General features: G+C 47.0%; 1 protein-coding gene and 1 non-coding gene across 2 annotated transcripts in view; one reads left to right on the top strand and one right to left on the bottom strand.

The window, feature by feature from the left end:
* The window catches only part of SLC6A11 (solute carrier family 6 member 11), a 100,974-nt gene that overhangs the window by 81,431 nt on the left and 7,167 nt on the right, over positions 1 to 12,376 (top strand). Inside the window, exons 9-11 of the mRNA XM_038772445.1 lie at positions 7,806 to 7,930; positions 8,846 to 8,958; positions 10,607 to 10,744. Of these exons, the coding sequence (XP_038628373.1) occupies positions 7,806 to 7,930; positions 8,846 to 8,958; positions 10,607 to 10,744 (376 nt within the window). The remainder of the gene's footprint in view (positions 1 to 7,805; positions 7,931 to 8,845; positions 8,959 to 10,606; positions 10,745 to 12,376) is intronic.
* Positions 5,271 to 5,343, bottom strand: TRNAF-GAA. The gene has a single exon. It is a non-coding gene; the product is annotated as a tRNA-Phe (tRNA).

Genomic DNA, 12,376 nt, shown 5'->3' with positions numbered 1-12,376 from the left:
GAACATCCTTCCTCTAGTACAAAACAAACCAACCCATACCCCAAAAAACAACAAAAAAACCCTTGACAAATCAGGCAATTTATTTGATGCATTTGAGACAGACTAACATTTGGAATCATTCAAGCAGGAAAAAGCTGGTGTCGGTAAAACCTTATTTTAGCTAGTTCAGAGCAGTCAGTTGTCCAGTTTTATATTGAACAGTCTGGTTTTCTGTTGGACTGTCCTCTCCCTGGTATGAATATGGAACCAGATGCTTTTTTCTGTTGGACTGTCCCCTCCCTGGTATGAATATGGAACCAGATGCTTTTGTGTGTCTGGTATTTTTATTTTAAGCATTCAACCTCCCTTCGCCTCAGCTTCTGCTACCATAACCTTCTTACCTGCCTCCTCACTCACACTCCTCTCCCCTGTAAATCTATATTACTACCTCACAGAGACCTCCGCTCTCTCGACCCCATCCATCTTTCTCAGCGCATCACACCCCACCTCGCCTCCCTTTCCTCTCTACCCAATCTCGATGATCAGATTATTGCTCTCAACTCTACCCTCTTTACTCAGCTCAACTCCCTCGCTCCCCTTTCCCTTCGCTGCTCTCGTACCACTAACCCACAGCCCTGGATCACTGCCACTGTCCGCCTCCTTCACTCTTATGCTCGAGCTGCTGAACGCTGCTGGTGAAAGTCTAAACACCAAGCCAACCTCGTTCACTTCAAGTTTATCCTTTCCTCCCTTAACTCTGCCCTCTCCTCTGCCAGACAAAACTATTTCTCCTCCCTTATTGACACCCATGCCCATCATCCCCGTCAGCTCTTCCATACATTTAACTCCCTTCTCAGGCCCGTTGTTCCTCCCCCTCCTCCTTCCCTCACCCCCAATGATCTGGCCTCCTACTTCATTAGTAAAATTAACTCCATCAGGTCTGAGCTCCCCAAAGTGACTCCTCCCCCTTCTCCAACCCCCCCGGCTCTCAACCCTCTCCACTATTCTCCCATCCTTCCCAGCAGTATCCTCAGATGAGATCTCCTCCCTCCTCTCAAGCGCTACTCCGGCCACCTGTGCTTCTGACCCCATTCCCTCTCATCTTATGAAATCTTTCGCCCTGTCCCTTCTCCCCTCCTTAACTTCCATCTTCAACTGCTCACTCTCCACTGGTTCCTTCCCCTCTGCCTTCAAACATGCTCATGTCTCCCCCATCCTAAAAAACCCTCTCTTGACCCCACCTCCCCTTCTAGTTATCGCCCTATCTCCCTCCTACCATTCCTTTCCAAACTCCTTGAGTGAGTCGTCTACACCCGCTGCCTCGAATTTCTCAACGCCAACTCTCTCCTCGAACCCCTCCAATCTAGCTTCCGTCCCCTACATTCCACCAAAACTGCCCTCTCAAAGGTCACCAATGACCTCCAGCTTGCCAAATCCAACAGCTCCTACTCTATCCTAATCATCCTCGACCTCTCAGCTGTCTTCAACACTGTGGACCACCCACTTCTCCTCAACACGCTATCCAACCTTGGCTTTACAGACTCTGTCCTCTCCTGGTTCTTCTCTTATCTCTCTGGCCGTTCATTCTCAGTCTCTTTTGCGGGATCCTCCTCCCCCTCCCATCCCCTTACTGTAGGAGTTCCTCGGGGGTCAGTTCTTGGTCCCCTTCTGTTCTCTATCTACACTCACTCCCTTGGTGAACTCATTCGCTCCCACGGCTTCAACTATCATCTCTACGCTGATGACACCCAAATCTACATCTCTGCCCCTGCTCTCTCTCCCTCCCTTCAGGCTTGTGTCTCCTCCTGCCTCCAAGACATCTCCATCTGGATGTCTGCCCACCATCTAAAATTCAATATGTCCAAGACTGAACTCCTTATTTTCCCTCCCAAACCCTGCCCTCTCCCTGACTTTCCCATCACTGTTGACGGCACTACCATCCTTCCCATCTCACAAGCCTGCAACCTTGGTGTCATCCTCGACTCTGCTCTCTCGTTCACCCCTCAAATCCAATCCATCACCAAAAACTGCCAGTCTCACCTACGCAACATCGCCAAGATCCGCCCTTTCCTCTCCATCCAAACCGCTACCCTGCTGGCTCAATCTCTCATCCTATCCTGACTGGATTACCGCATCAGCTTCCTCTCTGATCTCCCATCCTCCTGTCTCTCCTCACTTCAATCTATACTTCATGCTGCTGCCCAGGTCATCTTTGTGCAGAAATGCTCTGGGTATGTTACTCCCCTCCTCAAAAATCTCCAGTGGCTACCTGTCAACCTGTGCATCAGACAAAAATTCCTCCCTCTCAGCTTCAAGGCTCTCCATCACCTCACCCCCTCCTACCTCATCTTTCTTCTTTCCTTCTACAGCCCAGCCCACACCCTCCACTCCTCTGCCGCTAACCTCCTCACTGTGCCTCATTCTCACCTGTCCCACCGTCGACCCCCAGCCCACTTCCTCCCCCTGGCCTGGAATGCCCTCCCTCCGCACATCCACCAAGCTAGTTCTCTTCCTCCCTTCAAAGCCCTACTGAGAGCTCACCTCCTCCAGGAGGCCTTCCCAGATTGAGCTTCTTCCTTCCCCTCCCCATCCCCCTGCCCTACTTCCTTCCCCGCCCCACAGCACCTGTATATATGTTTGTACAGATTTATTACTCTATTTTACTTGTACATATTTACTATTCTATTTATTGTATTTTGTTAATATATTTTGTTTTGTTGTCCGTCTCCCCCTTCTAGACTGTGAGCCCGCTGTTGGGTAGGGACCATCTCTATATGTTGCCAACTTGTACTTTCCAAGCGCTTAGTACAGTGCTCTGCACACAGTAAGCATTCAATAAATATGGTGGAATGAATGAATGAAGTACCATGGCTCAGAAGCAGCGCACATGGTCACAGTGACTGGAAGAGGAACCCAATGGTTCTGGAGCAATTTGTGGGTCATGGGTTCCCCTGGAAAAGTGCTTTAGCTCAGGAGGTCTCATATGAACTTCTACAAAATGGGGCATTGACACCATCATCATGTTACCCGGGCATAACGCACATGACATCATGGGTGTCTGGTATCTGTGAGGGCCATCAATGGCCACGTAAACCTAGTTTGGCATGAAGATTGGGGCCTAAAATTGAGCAAGGGTGGGGTGGTTGGATGCATGTGCGTGCACACACACACTCACACACCTCAGAGCTCTGAACATCAAATCAGAACTATCTTCTAGGTATCTCTGTACAATCACCATAAGTTGTAAGGCTGAAGCTTTCTGGGCACTCTCTTCCTGTCTTCATCTCCTCAGCTGTGATGCTTCTACCCTTGAACTTTACCAGATAATGCTAATCTGCTCAGGACAACAGGTGCTGTAGGGCTGCTGTGATTCTCCCTTGTTAGAAAAAGGAGGACAGAAAGATGGAAGATCTATAGAGAAATTGTATTGGATCAATTTTTCCCTGGGGTTTCCTTTCTGGTTGAAATTGTATTTAGACACTTTCACTAAAACCAGATGCAGGCTCTTGCCACCAACACTGGCCCTAAACCTACCAGTAAGTGGGTACTAATAAGTGTATTTGTTACTCACTATGTGCCAGGCACTGTACTAAGCACTGGGGTGGGTACAAGCAAAATGAATTGGACATAGTCTCTGTCCCTTGTGGGGCTCACAGTCTCAATCCCCATTTTATAGATGAGGTAACTGAGGCACAGAGAAGTGAAGTTACTTGCCCAAGGTCATACAGCAGACAAGTGGCAGTCCGAGGATTAGAACCCATGACCCTCTGACTCCCAGGTCCATGCTCTTTCCACTAGACCACGCTGCTTCTCTGTGTTGCAGGGGGTAGTCTCTGTGTGACATGGTCCTAAAATGGGACCTCTCTCCTGTCCCTTTCTCATCAGAACTGTCACTTGGGCCTGGCAGGCTCAGGGCAATGCAATTTTCACTCTTTGGAATTGAATTTTCTTTTCTGTTACTGAGCAGCATGATGCTAGGTTAGCTACTCTGTTCCTACAGCCAGGATGTCAGTTGGTTAGCAGAAACTCCTGTTCATGCGTCAAGAGTTTCTGATCTGTCAACATCAATTTTGACATTCCCCAAGGAGAGATGGTCGGGGGAAGGTCTGAGAGGAATTCAGCAGAGGCTCTCCTGCTGCTACTTCCCTATCTCTCTGTCTGTTTCTCTCTCTTTCTCTCTCTCCCCTGCCCATGTCCTTCTAGTGCAGCTATCACTCATTGCACCTCTTCTCCTTGATCCCTGCCATCCACTACTTTTGGTCATTTCCTGGGCCCTCACACAAGTTACTATTTGTTCTGCTGCTACATCCCCCATCTCTCTGTCTGTTTCTCTCCCTTTCTCTTTCTCCCCTTCTCTCCCCTGCCCATGTCCTTCTAGTGCAGCTATCATTCATTCATTCATTCAATCATATTTATTGAGCGCTTACTGTGTGCAGAGCACTATACTAAGCGCTTGGGAAGTACAAGTTAGTAACATAACTATCACTCATCACACCTCTTCTCCTTCCTCCCAGTTCTTCCACCCTGCCATCCACTACTTTCGGTCATTTTCTGGGCCCTCACACAAGGTACTATTTGAATATGGGCCTCCTAGAGGGTCAGTGGGATCACAAAACCCCTTTTGGGGGCAGACTAAATGGATGCTTTATTTTCTGCTCGAGGTGATTCATTTAGCATTGCATTAACCCCAACTTTTGAGCTCGCTCTCTGAATTTTCTGACATGTTTGCGTATCTCTGTCACAATAAGCTCCTTGTGGGTAGGAAATGAATCTACCAACTCTGTTATAGTGAGTTCTCCCAAGTGTTTAGTACAGTGCTCTGCACACAATAAGCGTTTAATAAGTGTTGATTGTTCTAGTAAAAAATAGTGGCATATCACCACATAGAGAATTAAATCTATAAAACATATGTATAATAATGATGGTATTTGTCAAACACTATGTGCCAAGCACTGTTCTAAGCACTGGGGGAGAAACAAGTTTATCAGGTTGTCCCAGGTGGGGCTCACGGTCTTAATCCCCATTTTACAGATGAGGTAACTGAGGCCCAGAGAAGTTGTGACACAGCTGACAAAATCAAAGTCACACAACTGACAATTGGCAGTCAGGATTAGAACCCACAACCTCTGACTCCCAAGCCCATGCTCTTGCCACTAAACTACACCACTTCTCTAAAAAAGTAATGCCACTTTCTCTCTACTGACATCGGAGTCTCTACAGCCATGCCTTAGGCTGGAGCACGTTTTCCTGCCTTCAGAGAATGGATTTGCTGCTCTATAAAAGACACAGCATGCCAAAACCCAGGATCAAACTAAGGACTTTTAGATCTTCAGTCTAACGCTCTCCCAACTGAGCTATTTTAGCAGATGTATGAGGCATAAAATGGAGAAGATGGTATTTAACTTAACCTGCTCCAGATTCTTTAGGGTCTCTTGTTTGATACTTTCCCTTAACTCTTCAGTGGAAGACAGAGGCCTAGCAAAATCTGAATACTCATGTCTCCTAAATTACTTCCTGCCTTGAGCTAGGCTGATGATCTCTGCAGTAGCTGGGTAATGGCATATCAAGATTTTAGGGGGCTGGGGAAGCTACTGTTAGAGCCTTGGGGAAATAAAATTCCTTCCCATGTTTATGCAGGGTAGAGACTCCGTGGGGTGGAAAAAGAATAATGAGAAGTCCTGGTTTTCAGATAGGGTCACAAATCTTCACACTTACATAATGCCTCCCAGGTGAGGCCCAAGAGGTGGCAGGAGGACTTAATATTTGTATTCAAACCTTTACTGGCCTGCCTGCTGGATATTGCTACACTGTGTGCATGCTGGATATTGCTACACTAAGTGTTCAATGAATACCACTCACTATTTTATTGATTCTAGGCCCAGGCTAATTTCAGAATGACCCTGGGCAAACCTGAGGGAGCCTCCTGCAGGTGGTCTGGTCCAGAGGTGGGCAGGAAATTGATGCTTGGGTAAAATGCGACATGAGTCATGTTTCTGACAAGGGCTGCCATTCCTTCAAAGATTCAAATTTGCTGATCAATCAATCAATCAATCAATTGTATTTATTGAGCGCTTACTATGTGCAGAGCACTGTACTAAGCGCTTGGGAAGTACAAATTGGCAACATATAGAGACAGTCCCTACCCAACAGTGGGCTCACAGTCTAAAAGGGGGAGACAGAGAACAAAACCAAACATACTAACAAAATAAAATAAATAGAATAGATATGTACAAATAAAATAAATAAATAAATAGAGTAATAAATATGTACAACCATATATACATATATACAGGTGCTGTGGGGAAGGGAAGGAGGTAAGATGGGGGGATGGAGAGGGGGACGAGGGGGAGAGGAAGGAAACAGGACTGGTCATTTGGCAATAGGCAGTGAAAGAGCAGCATCCTGGATGTGTCCTCCCTCCGTGGAAATTTTTCCCCACTGCAGTCATAACGTCATCACAGCTGGAAACTGGGAGGCCCCAGTCACAGAATGACCAGTAAAGCATCCTGCTATCAAGAAAAGGAGCCACTTTTCTTGAGCAGAAACTTTGAGAGCATCCTAATAGGAGGAGGCCAAAACAAAAGCAGTCCTAAGCACTCTAAACAAACACATCAGCACAATAAAGAACAATCTCTGGGTGGGCTTCCTGTGGTGAAGCCTGTAGGCCTGGCATTGACCTTTTCAGACCCCCGCCCCCCCACCCCCACCCCACAAAGTAACCTCCACCATTTGCTTGGAGTATGAAAGATAAATGTAGAGTAATGTGAAGAGAAGTTCTTTATGGGGCAGGGCAAACAGATTGCAAATCTCAGGAGTGCTTTTCTTATTGTCTCTCTCTGGCTGAGTGTTGAGGAAAGGCTGGTAGATTTCCTTCATCCTGCCCTCTCACACTCCTTTGGGCTTTTTTCTGAGAATGAAAGTCACTTTTTACTCCCAGTGAACTGATTTCCAGCACTGTATAGCATGGCCCTTGTGCTAAAACGGTATGGTTTTCCATAGGTCTCCTTTTCTCAGGAAAATTTTCTACTCATTCTTTTTTAATGGTATATGTTAAGTGCTTACTATGTTCTAGGCACTATACTAGGTGCTGGGGTAGATACAAGCTAATCAGGTTGGACACAGTCCATGTCCCACATAGGGCTCACAGTCTTAATCTCCATTTAACTGCTGAGGTAACTGAGGCACAGATGAATTAAGTGACCTTCCCAAGGTCACGCAGCAGATGTGTCAGAGCCAGGATTAGAACACATGAATTTCTGACTCCTAGGCCTGTACCATTTCCACTAGGCCACACTGCTTCTAGGCCTGAAACCTCTTGACTTCCCTCTCTCAGAGTTCTCGAGAACTTACTGAATGGCAGCTTAAAAAGGGAAGGTAAGAACTTGTCCAAGCCCTCAGAAAGTTCCCAGTCTAACAGAGTAATGGATTAAAAACAGAAATACTCATTAATGACAAATGTCTCAAACATGTAAAAAATCAGAAGCTGATCCCCATCATTTACAGAGGTAAACAGAAGTGTTAAGGGGCAACTGAGGCAGCCCAGCTGAACCTGGGAGGAGGTAGGTTTTTACAGAGGGTTTGAAAGAAGGGGAGGTCATGGTTTGTTGAAAGGGAGAGGGGTAAATGCCCTACTGTAAGTTGGAGGAATGGGAGTAAAGGAGAAGGCTGAGAACTCTTTCCCACTCTCTTCCCTGCAAACCCCTCCTGTAAGATCTTTGGGGAGCATCATCTGAACATGAAGATTGTGTCCCTTGCTCTGTGTAGGGAACCAGCCTGGGCTGGCCCCTCCTATAGAAGTCTCAATGGCTCTCTTCTTTCTTCCCCAGAGACTGCATCATGCTCTGTTGTCTGAACAGCGGCACCAGCTTTGTGGCCGGATTTGCCATCTTTTCGGTGCTTGGCTTCATGGCATATGAGCAGGGGGTGCCCATCGCCGAGGTGGCTGAGTCAGGTAAGTTGCCCAAGCAGAGAAATGAATGACAGTCATAGGAGGCGAGTGCTTAGTATGGTGCTCTGCATACAGTAATTGCTCAATAAATGCCACCACTGATTGGAAACAGTTACCTGGAAACAGTTACCTGGCTGGGAGAAGGGAGCACACCAATCACGACCTTCGATTGGGAGAAGTCTTGGGTCCCACAGAAGGTGCACTCTTTCAGACCTGAACCCCATTAGCAGAAAATGGGAGTTGTGACCGAGTGAACGCACCACTAGACCGAACCCCAAGCAGAGGCCCTGAGCTTATTCACTGGGGAAGAATTAAAAGAACTTAATCAACTTCCACCCCAGGAAATTCAATTGGCTTTCCAGAGTGCCCGGGTGAATTAATAGACAGCAGCATGATAAGTGTCTCATCGGGTCTCCTGCACAAACTTGATTCCATGGATGTCTCCCGTAGCTCGGGCTTTTACTCGGCCTTTATTGCTCCTCCATAGCACCCTGCTTGTTTACACTCATTTTCTCACTGTTGAGCTCTAATAGGCCATTCCTTGTAATGGAGGCTTCGGGGTGCCATTTGCCTGGCAGGCTCACCGTACTGCCCTTGTTCCTGTTTAGATTCCTGGAACATTCCTCTCCAGGCCCTGTAAGATGGTTCCCTGCTTCCCAGAAAGAGTACCAAAGTGATGCAGAGACTTAAACGGGTCCCTTGTGTTTCAAATTTCCCTGCAAAGGCACCATTACCTTCGACTTCTGCCTGCAGTCCATCCTTCCTCCCTCCTTTCCTCCTTCCTTCCTAAAGGAGGGAAGTGAAATGGCTGTCGGGCCATCAACCTCATTTTGGTATTTGTGTTTATTCTCTCTCTTTCTGTCTGTCTATATCTCTCTCTTTTTCTTTCTCTTTCCTCTCTTTCTGCTTTCTATCCAGGACCAGGTTTGGCCTTCATTGCTTACCCCAAAGCTGTTACCATGATGCCTCTGTCCCCTTTGTGGGCAGCATTGTTCTTCATGATGCTGATATTCTTGGGATTGGATAGCCAGGTAAGGTGCTTGAGGAGGAAAAGGTTTGGAACTGAGGAATGCAAAGAGAGCAAGGAGACTGATCCTTCATTTTCTGCCTGGAGTCAACCCTAGAATTGAACCTCTTATTCTATGCTAAGGGTCATGTGTATGAAAGAAGAGTGTTTGCATCTAATTTGCATGTGTTTATGCAGACTTTGCAGTCTATTCTCCAGCAATTTCCAAGCCCAAAGTCCTGCCACCCCTCATCCCACCTGAAAGTGGTTATGTCTTAATTTGACTCTTACCTATTCCTTTTCACTCAGCCATTCTGGTTGCCCCAGATCTGTTACCCGACCATGGATGGCAGAGGGGCTAAAATCCCAGAGCTGGGAGAAGTTCAGCCCCAGCCTGCAGTGTCCCCTCATCAGGAGCAGAGTTTCTCTGGAGGATCTGAAACCAGTGGAGTGTAGTTGGTACCTCTGGAGTGATTCATGTGGAACTGAAGAGCAGCCATTGGGCCCAGGACAGTGTCCTTGTCATCTCTAGAGAGATATCAGGCCAGCATAAAGCCTGATACTGTCAGAAGAAGACCCAGATATCTGAGATTACTTTTAGAGTGCAGCTTTTCTGTCTTTCAACTCAGATGAATTTTTCTTCCCAAGCATCCAGATCCAGTGGACTTCCGCAGTGTGAGGTGGGGCTAGGATCAGTGGAACCTGTGGTGAATAGACTTTTCTCTGTCCTTTGGCCTAGTGGAGGGTGATACCTAGGCGAGGTTGCCTGTGACCTGAACCAGTCACTGACCCTCAATGCCTCGCAGCTGTAAAATCCAGCTCAGATGCAATGAGTTTGTTGAAAAATGAGATTCTCTTGAGATGAGCCCCCAGGAACTCCGGCAGGCCAAATCCAATTTCTTTCCCAGAATTCGTTTCTCAGAAATCATTTCTAAGCTGAGGCAGTGAGAGACGGGTGTCAGCCCTGATAACCTTTCTCCATTGTTCAGTGTTAAGCCATGGAAAATGGAAGCCGGTAATGAGAACTGGGACAGATCAATCACTGAAAAGGAGGTGGGACAGCCTGGGTTTCTGGTGGGTCACCCTCTTCAAACCCTGCTACTCCAGGCACTAGATTCTGGGGAAGGCTGCAGGGAAGGAGGGTCTTGTGATGGGTAACCTAAATTTGATTTGCCTGAGTCAGAAGGAGAAGCTAGGGCAGGGTCAGATTGGCTTTCAGTATCAACTCCTCCAAGAATTCTCACATAAGCAAGAGGAACAAATTCTCTGCTCAGTCCCCAAACCCCATACTCTCTAACCCCTTTGACCCATTCTGCAGGCTGGAGTTTCATATGTAGGGTCAATAGTCTGGGTGGGGAGGCCAGAGTTGGGAGAGAAAGTGTCTCTCGTGTCTCTGGATTTGTTTAGCTTGCAATACTTCCTAAGGTCTGGAGTCATATGTGGCCTTGAAAACAAATGAACATAAAAGGCAACCTATTTTTAGGGTTGAAGAGACCGATTAGATAGAAATTTGTACATGGAAGAGAATGGAAAAGTGTATGAAATCTGCATAACCAATAGACAACAGAGTTATATGAAATTTTTTGTCATGGGGGAATTTGTTATACAGGGGTTTTGTTCCACAAGAAAGTCCCTTATTCCCAATTTTACTCTTTGATGTTGGTTCTGTCTAGTTTGTGTGCGTGGAAAGTCTTGTGACAGCAGTGGTGGATATGTACCCCAAGATTTTCCGAAGGGGATACAGGCGGGAGCTGCTCATCCTGGCTCTGTCTATCGTCTCATATTTCCTGGGCCTAATAATGTTAACAGAGGTAAGAAGGTCTTGGGGTTGGATATGTTGGGGAAGTTCTGGGTGGAGGCTTTGGTAGTGAAGGTGGTTGGCTTTTCCCCACAGGTATGGGCCCAGCTCGGTTCAGCTCAAGGAAAGCCAGGTGAACCTTCAGAAGAGGTTGGGAATGAGACGCAGGAAAGGGCTTGGGCTCCCATCTCTTGGTCCCTTTGAAGCAGTGGCAAATGTATCGCTGTCCTCACCATGACCATCCTTGAAAGGTTCCAGGGGGCCTTGGCCCAGCCTGAATCCCAATTAGGCAGGCACTTTCTATGAATAGCTTCTTTCCTAGGGACCCTGATTCTGGGGTCTGAAAAAGATATGGAGGAGAAGGACATCATTAAAAGCCCATTAAATCCCCAGAGAGAAAGGGAATGACTTGGGCACTTACTTAATTTACAGGAGTAACTGAGAGCTCTAGTGGGGCTAAGATTCTACTCCTTCCCTGGCAGCTCTCCAGTGAAAGTGACGTGCAGAGCAGAAGTTTCACACCTCAAGGTGTTGTGTTAACATGGAATTGAACTCTGCCAGCCTCTCAGAGGAGAGATGTCTAGATGTCTCATTTGTTCCCGGCTCCTACAGGACTTGGAGGGATCTACTCCCTGTTTGCCCAAGAACACCTCCAAACCCCTCCCATCCCTCTCAAATTTTCTTCCATGAGAATGGTCTGATTTCTTTTGTTTAGCAAAGGCCGAGTTTAGATATCCTTTCTACCGCAGCTCCTGCTGGTGTGAACAGATGGGTTTCTTGTCTCACACCCAGTGAAATATTCAATGTGATGCTCAGATCAGAGAAAGCGTGTATCTGCATTGGCTGCTCCAACATCTTTTACACTATGTGCTCAGCCTGTTGACACCCTGGTCACCTCTGATGCCATAAAGTAGAGACACTGAGGAGTTTGGGAAATGCAAACGGGAAAGTCCTTGGGGCCACATGCCAGCCATTGCAGTGGATCCTTTCTCCCATTTAGAAGGTGAAATGTTCTTCCAGCATTCCTTCACCAGTCAGATCACTGGAAGGTATAATTAGGTGACATCCTTTTCAGACTGGTATTATCTGCCGAAAGGGACTAGCTATTCAGGACTCTGCACTTGAGGATGTTAACACTTAGAGCTTACAATGTGCTAATTCAGCTGCTACTATTAGAATAATTACTGGTTTAATTCTTCAAGGCCTTTAATTTTTTAAGCCCAACTCAGCTAGAAAGAAAAATATCTGATTTCTTGATTTTGCACCTTCCCCCCACCCAAAACACACACACATGCATTTACAGTCCTCTTTGCTGAGCTTCCTATGTTCTCTGCTCCACCTTGGATTGTGCACATTCAGGCTCCCTGCCCCCTGCCCTGGCCCAATTCAGGGCAGAGATCCACTCCACAGGCCACCTGGACTCAATTGATCAATAGCATTGGCATTCACTAACCGCTTACTGCGTGCATAGCACTGTACTAAGCACTTAGGTGAGTACAACACAACAATATAAAAGAGTGGGTAGATGTGTTCCCTGCCCACAATGAGCTTACAGTCAAGAGGGGGAAGGCAGACAATATAAATTACAGATACGTGCATAAGTGCTGTAGGGACTCTTCTCATAAGCCCCTTCTCACCTGGGCAT

This window comes from Tachyglossus aculeatus, chromosome X1, assembly GCF_015852505.1.
Source record: "Tachyglossus aculeatus isolate mTacAcu1 chromosome X1, mTacAcu1.pri, whole genome shotgun sequence".
NCBI lineage: Eukaryota > Metazoa > Chordata > Mammalia > Monotremata > Tachyglossidae > Tachyglossus > Tachyglossus aculeatus.
This window is presented reverse-complemented; position numbering and strand designations above follow the sequence as displayed.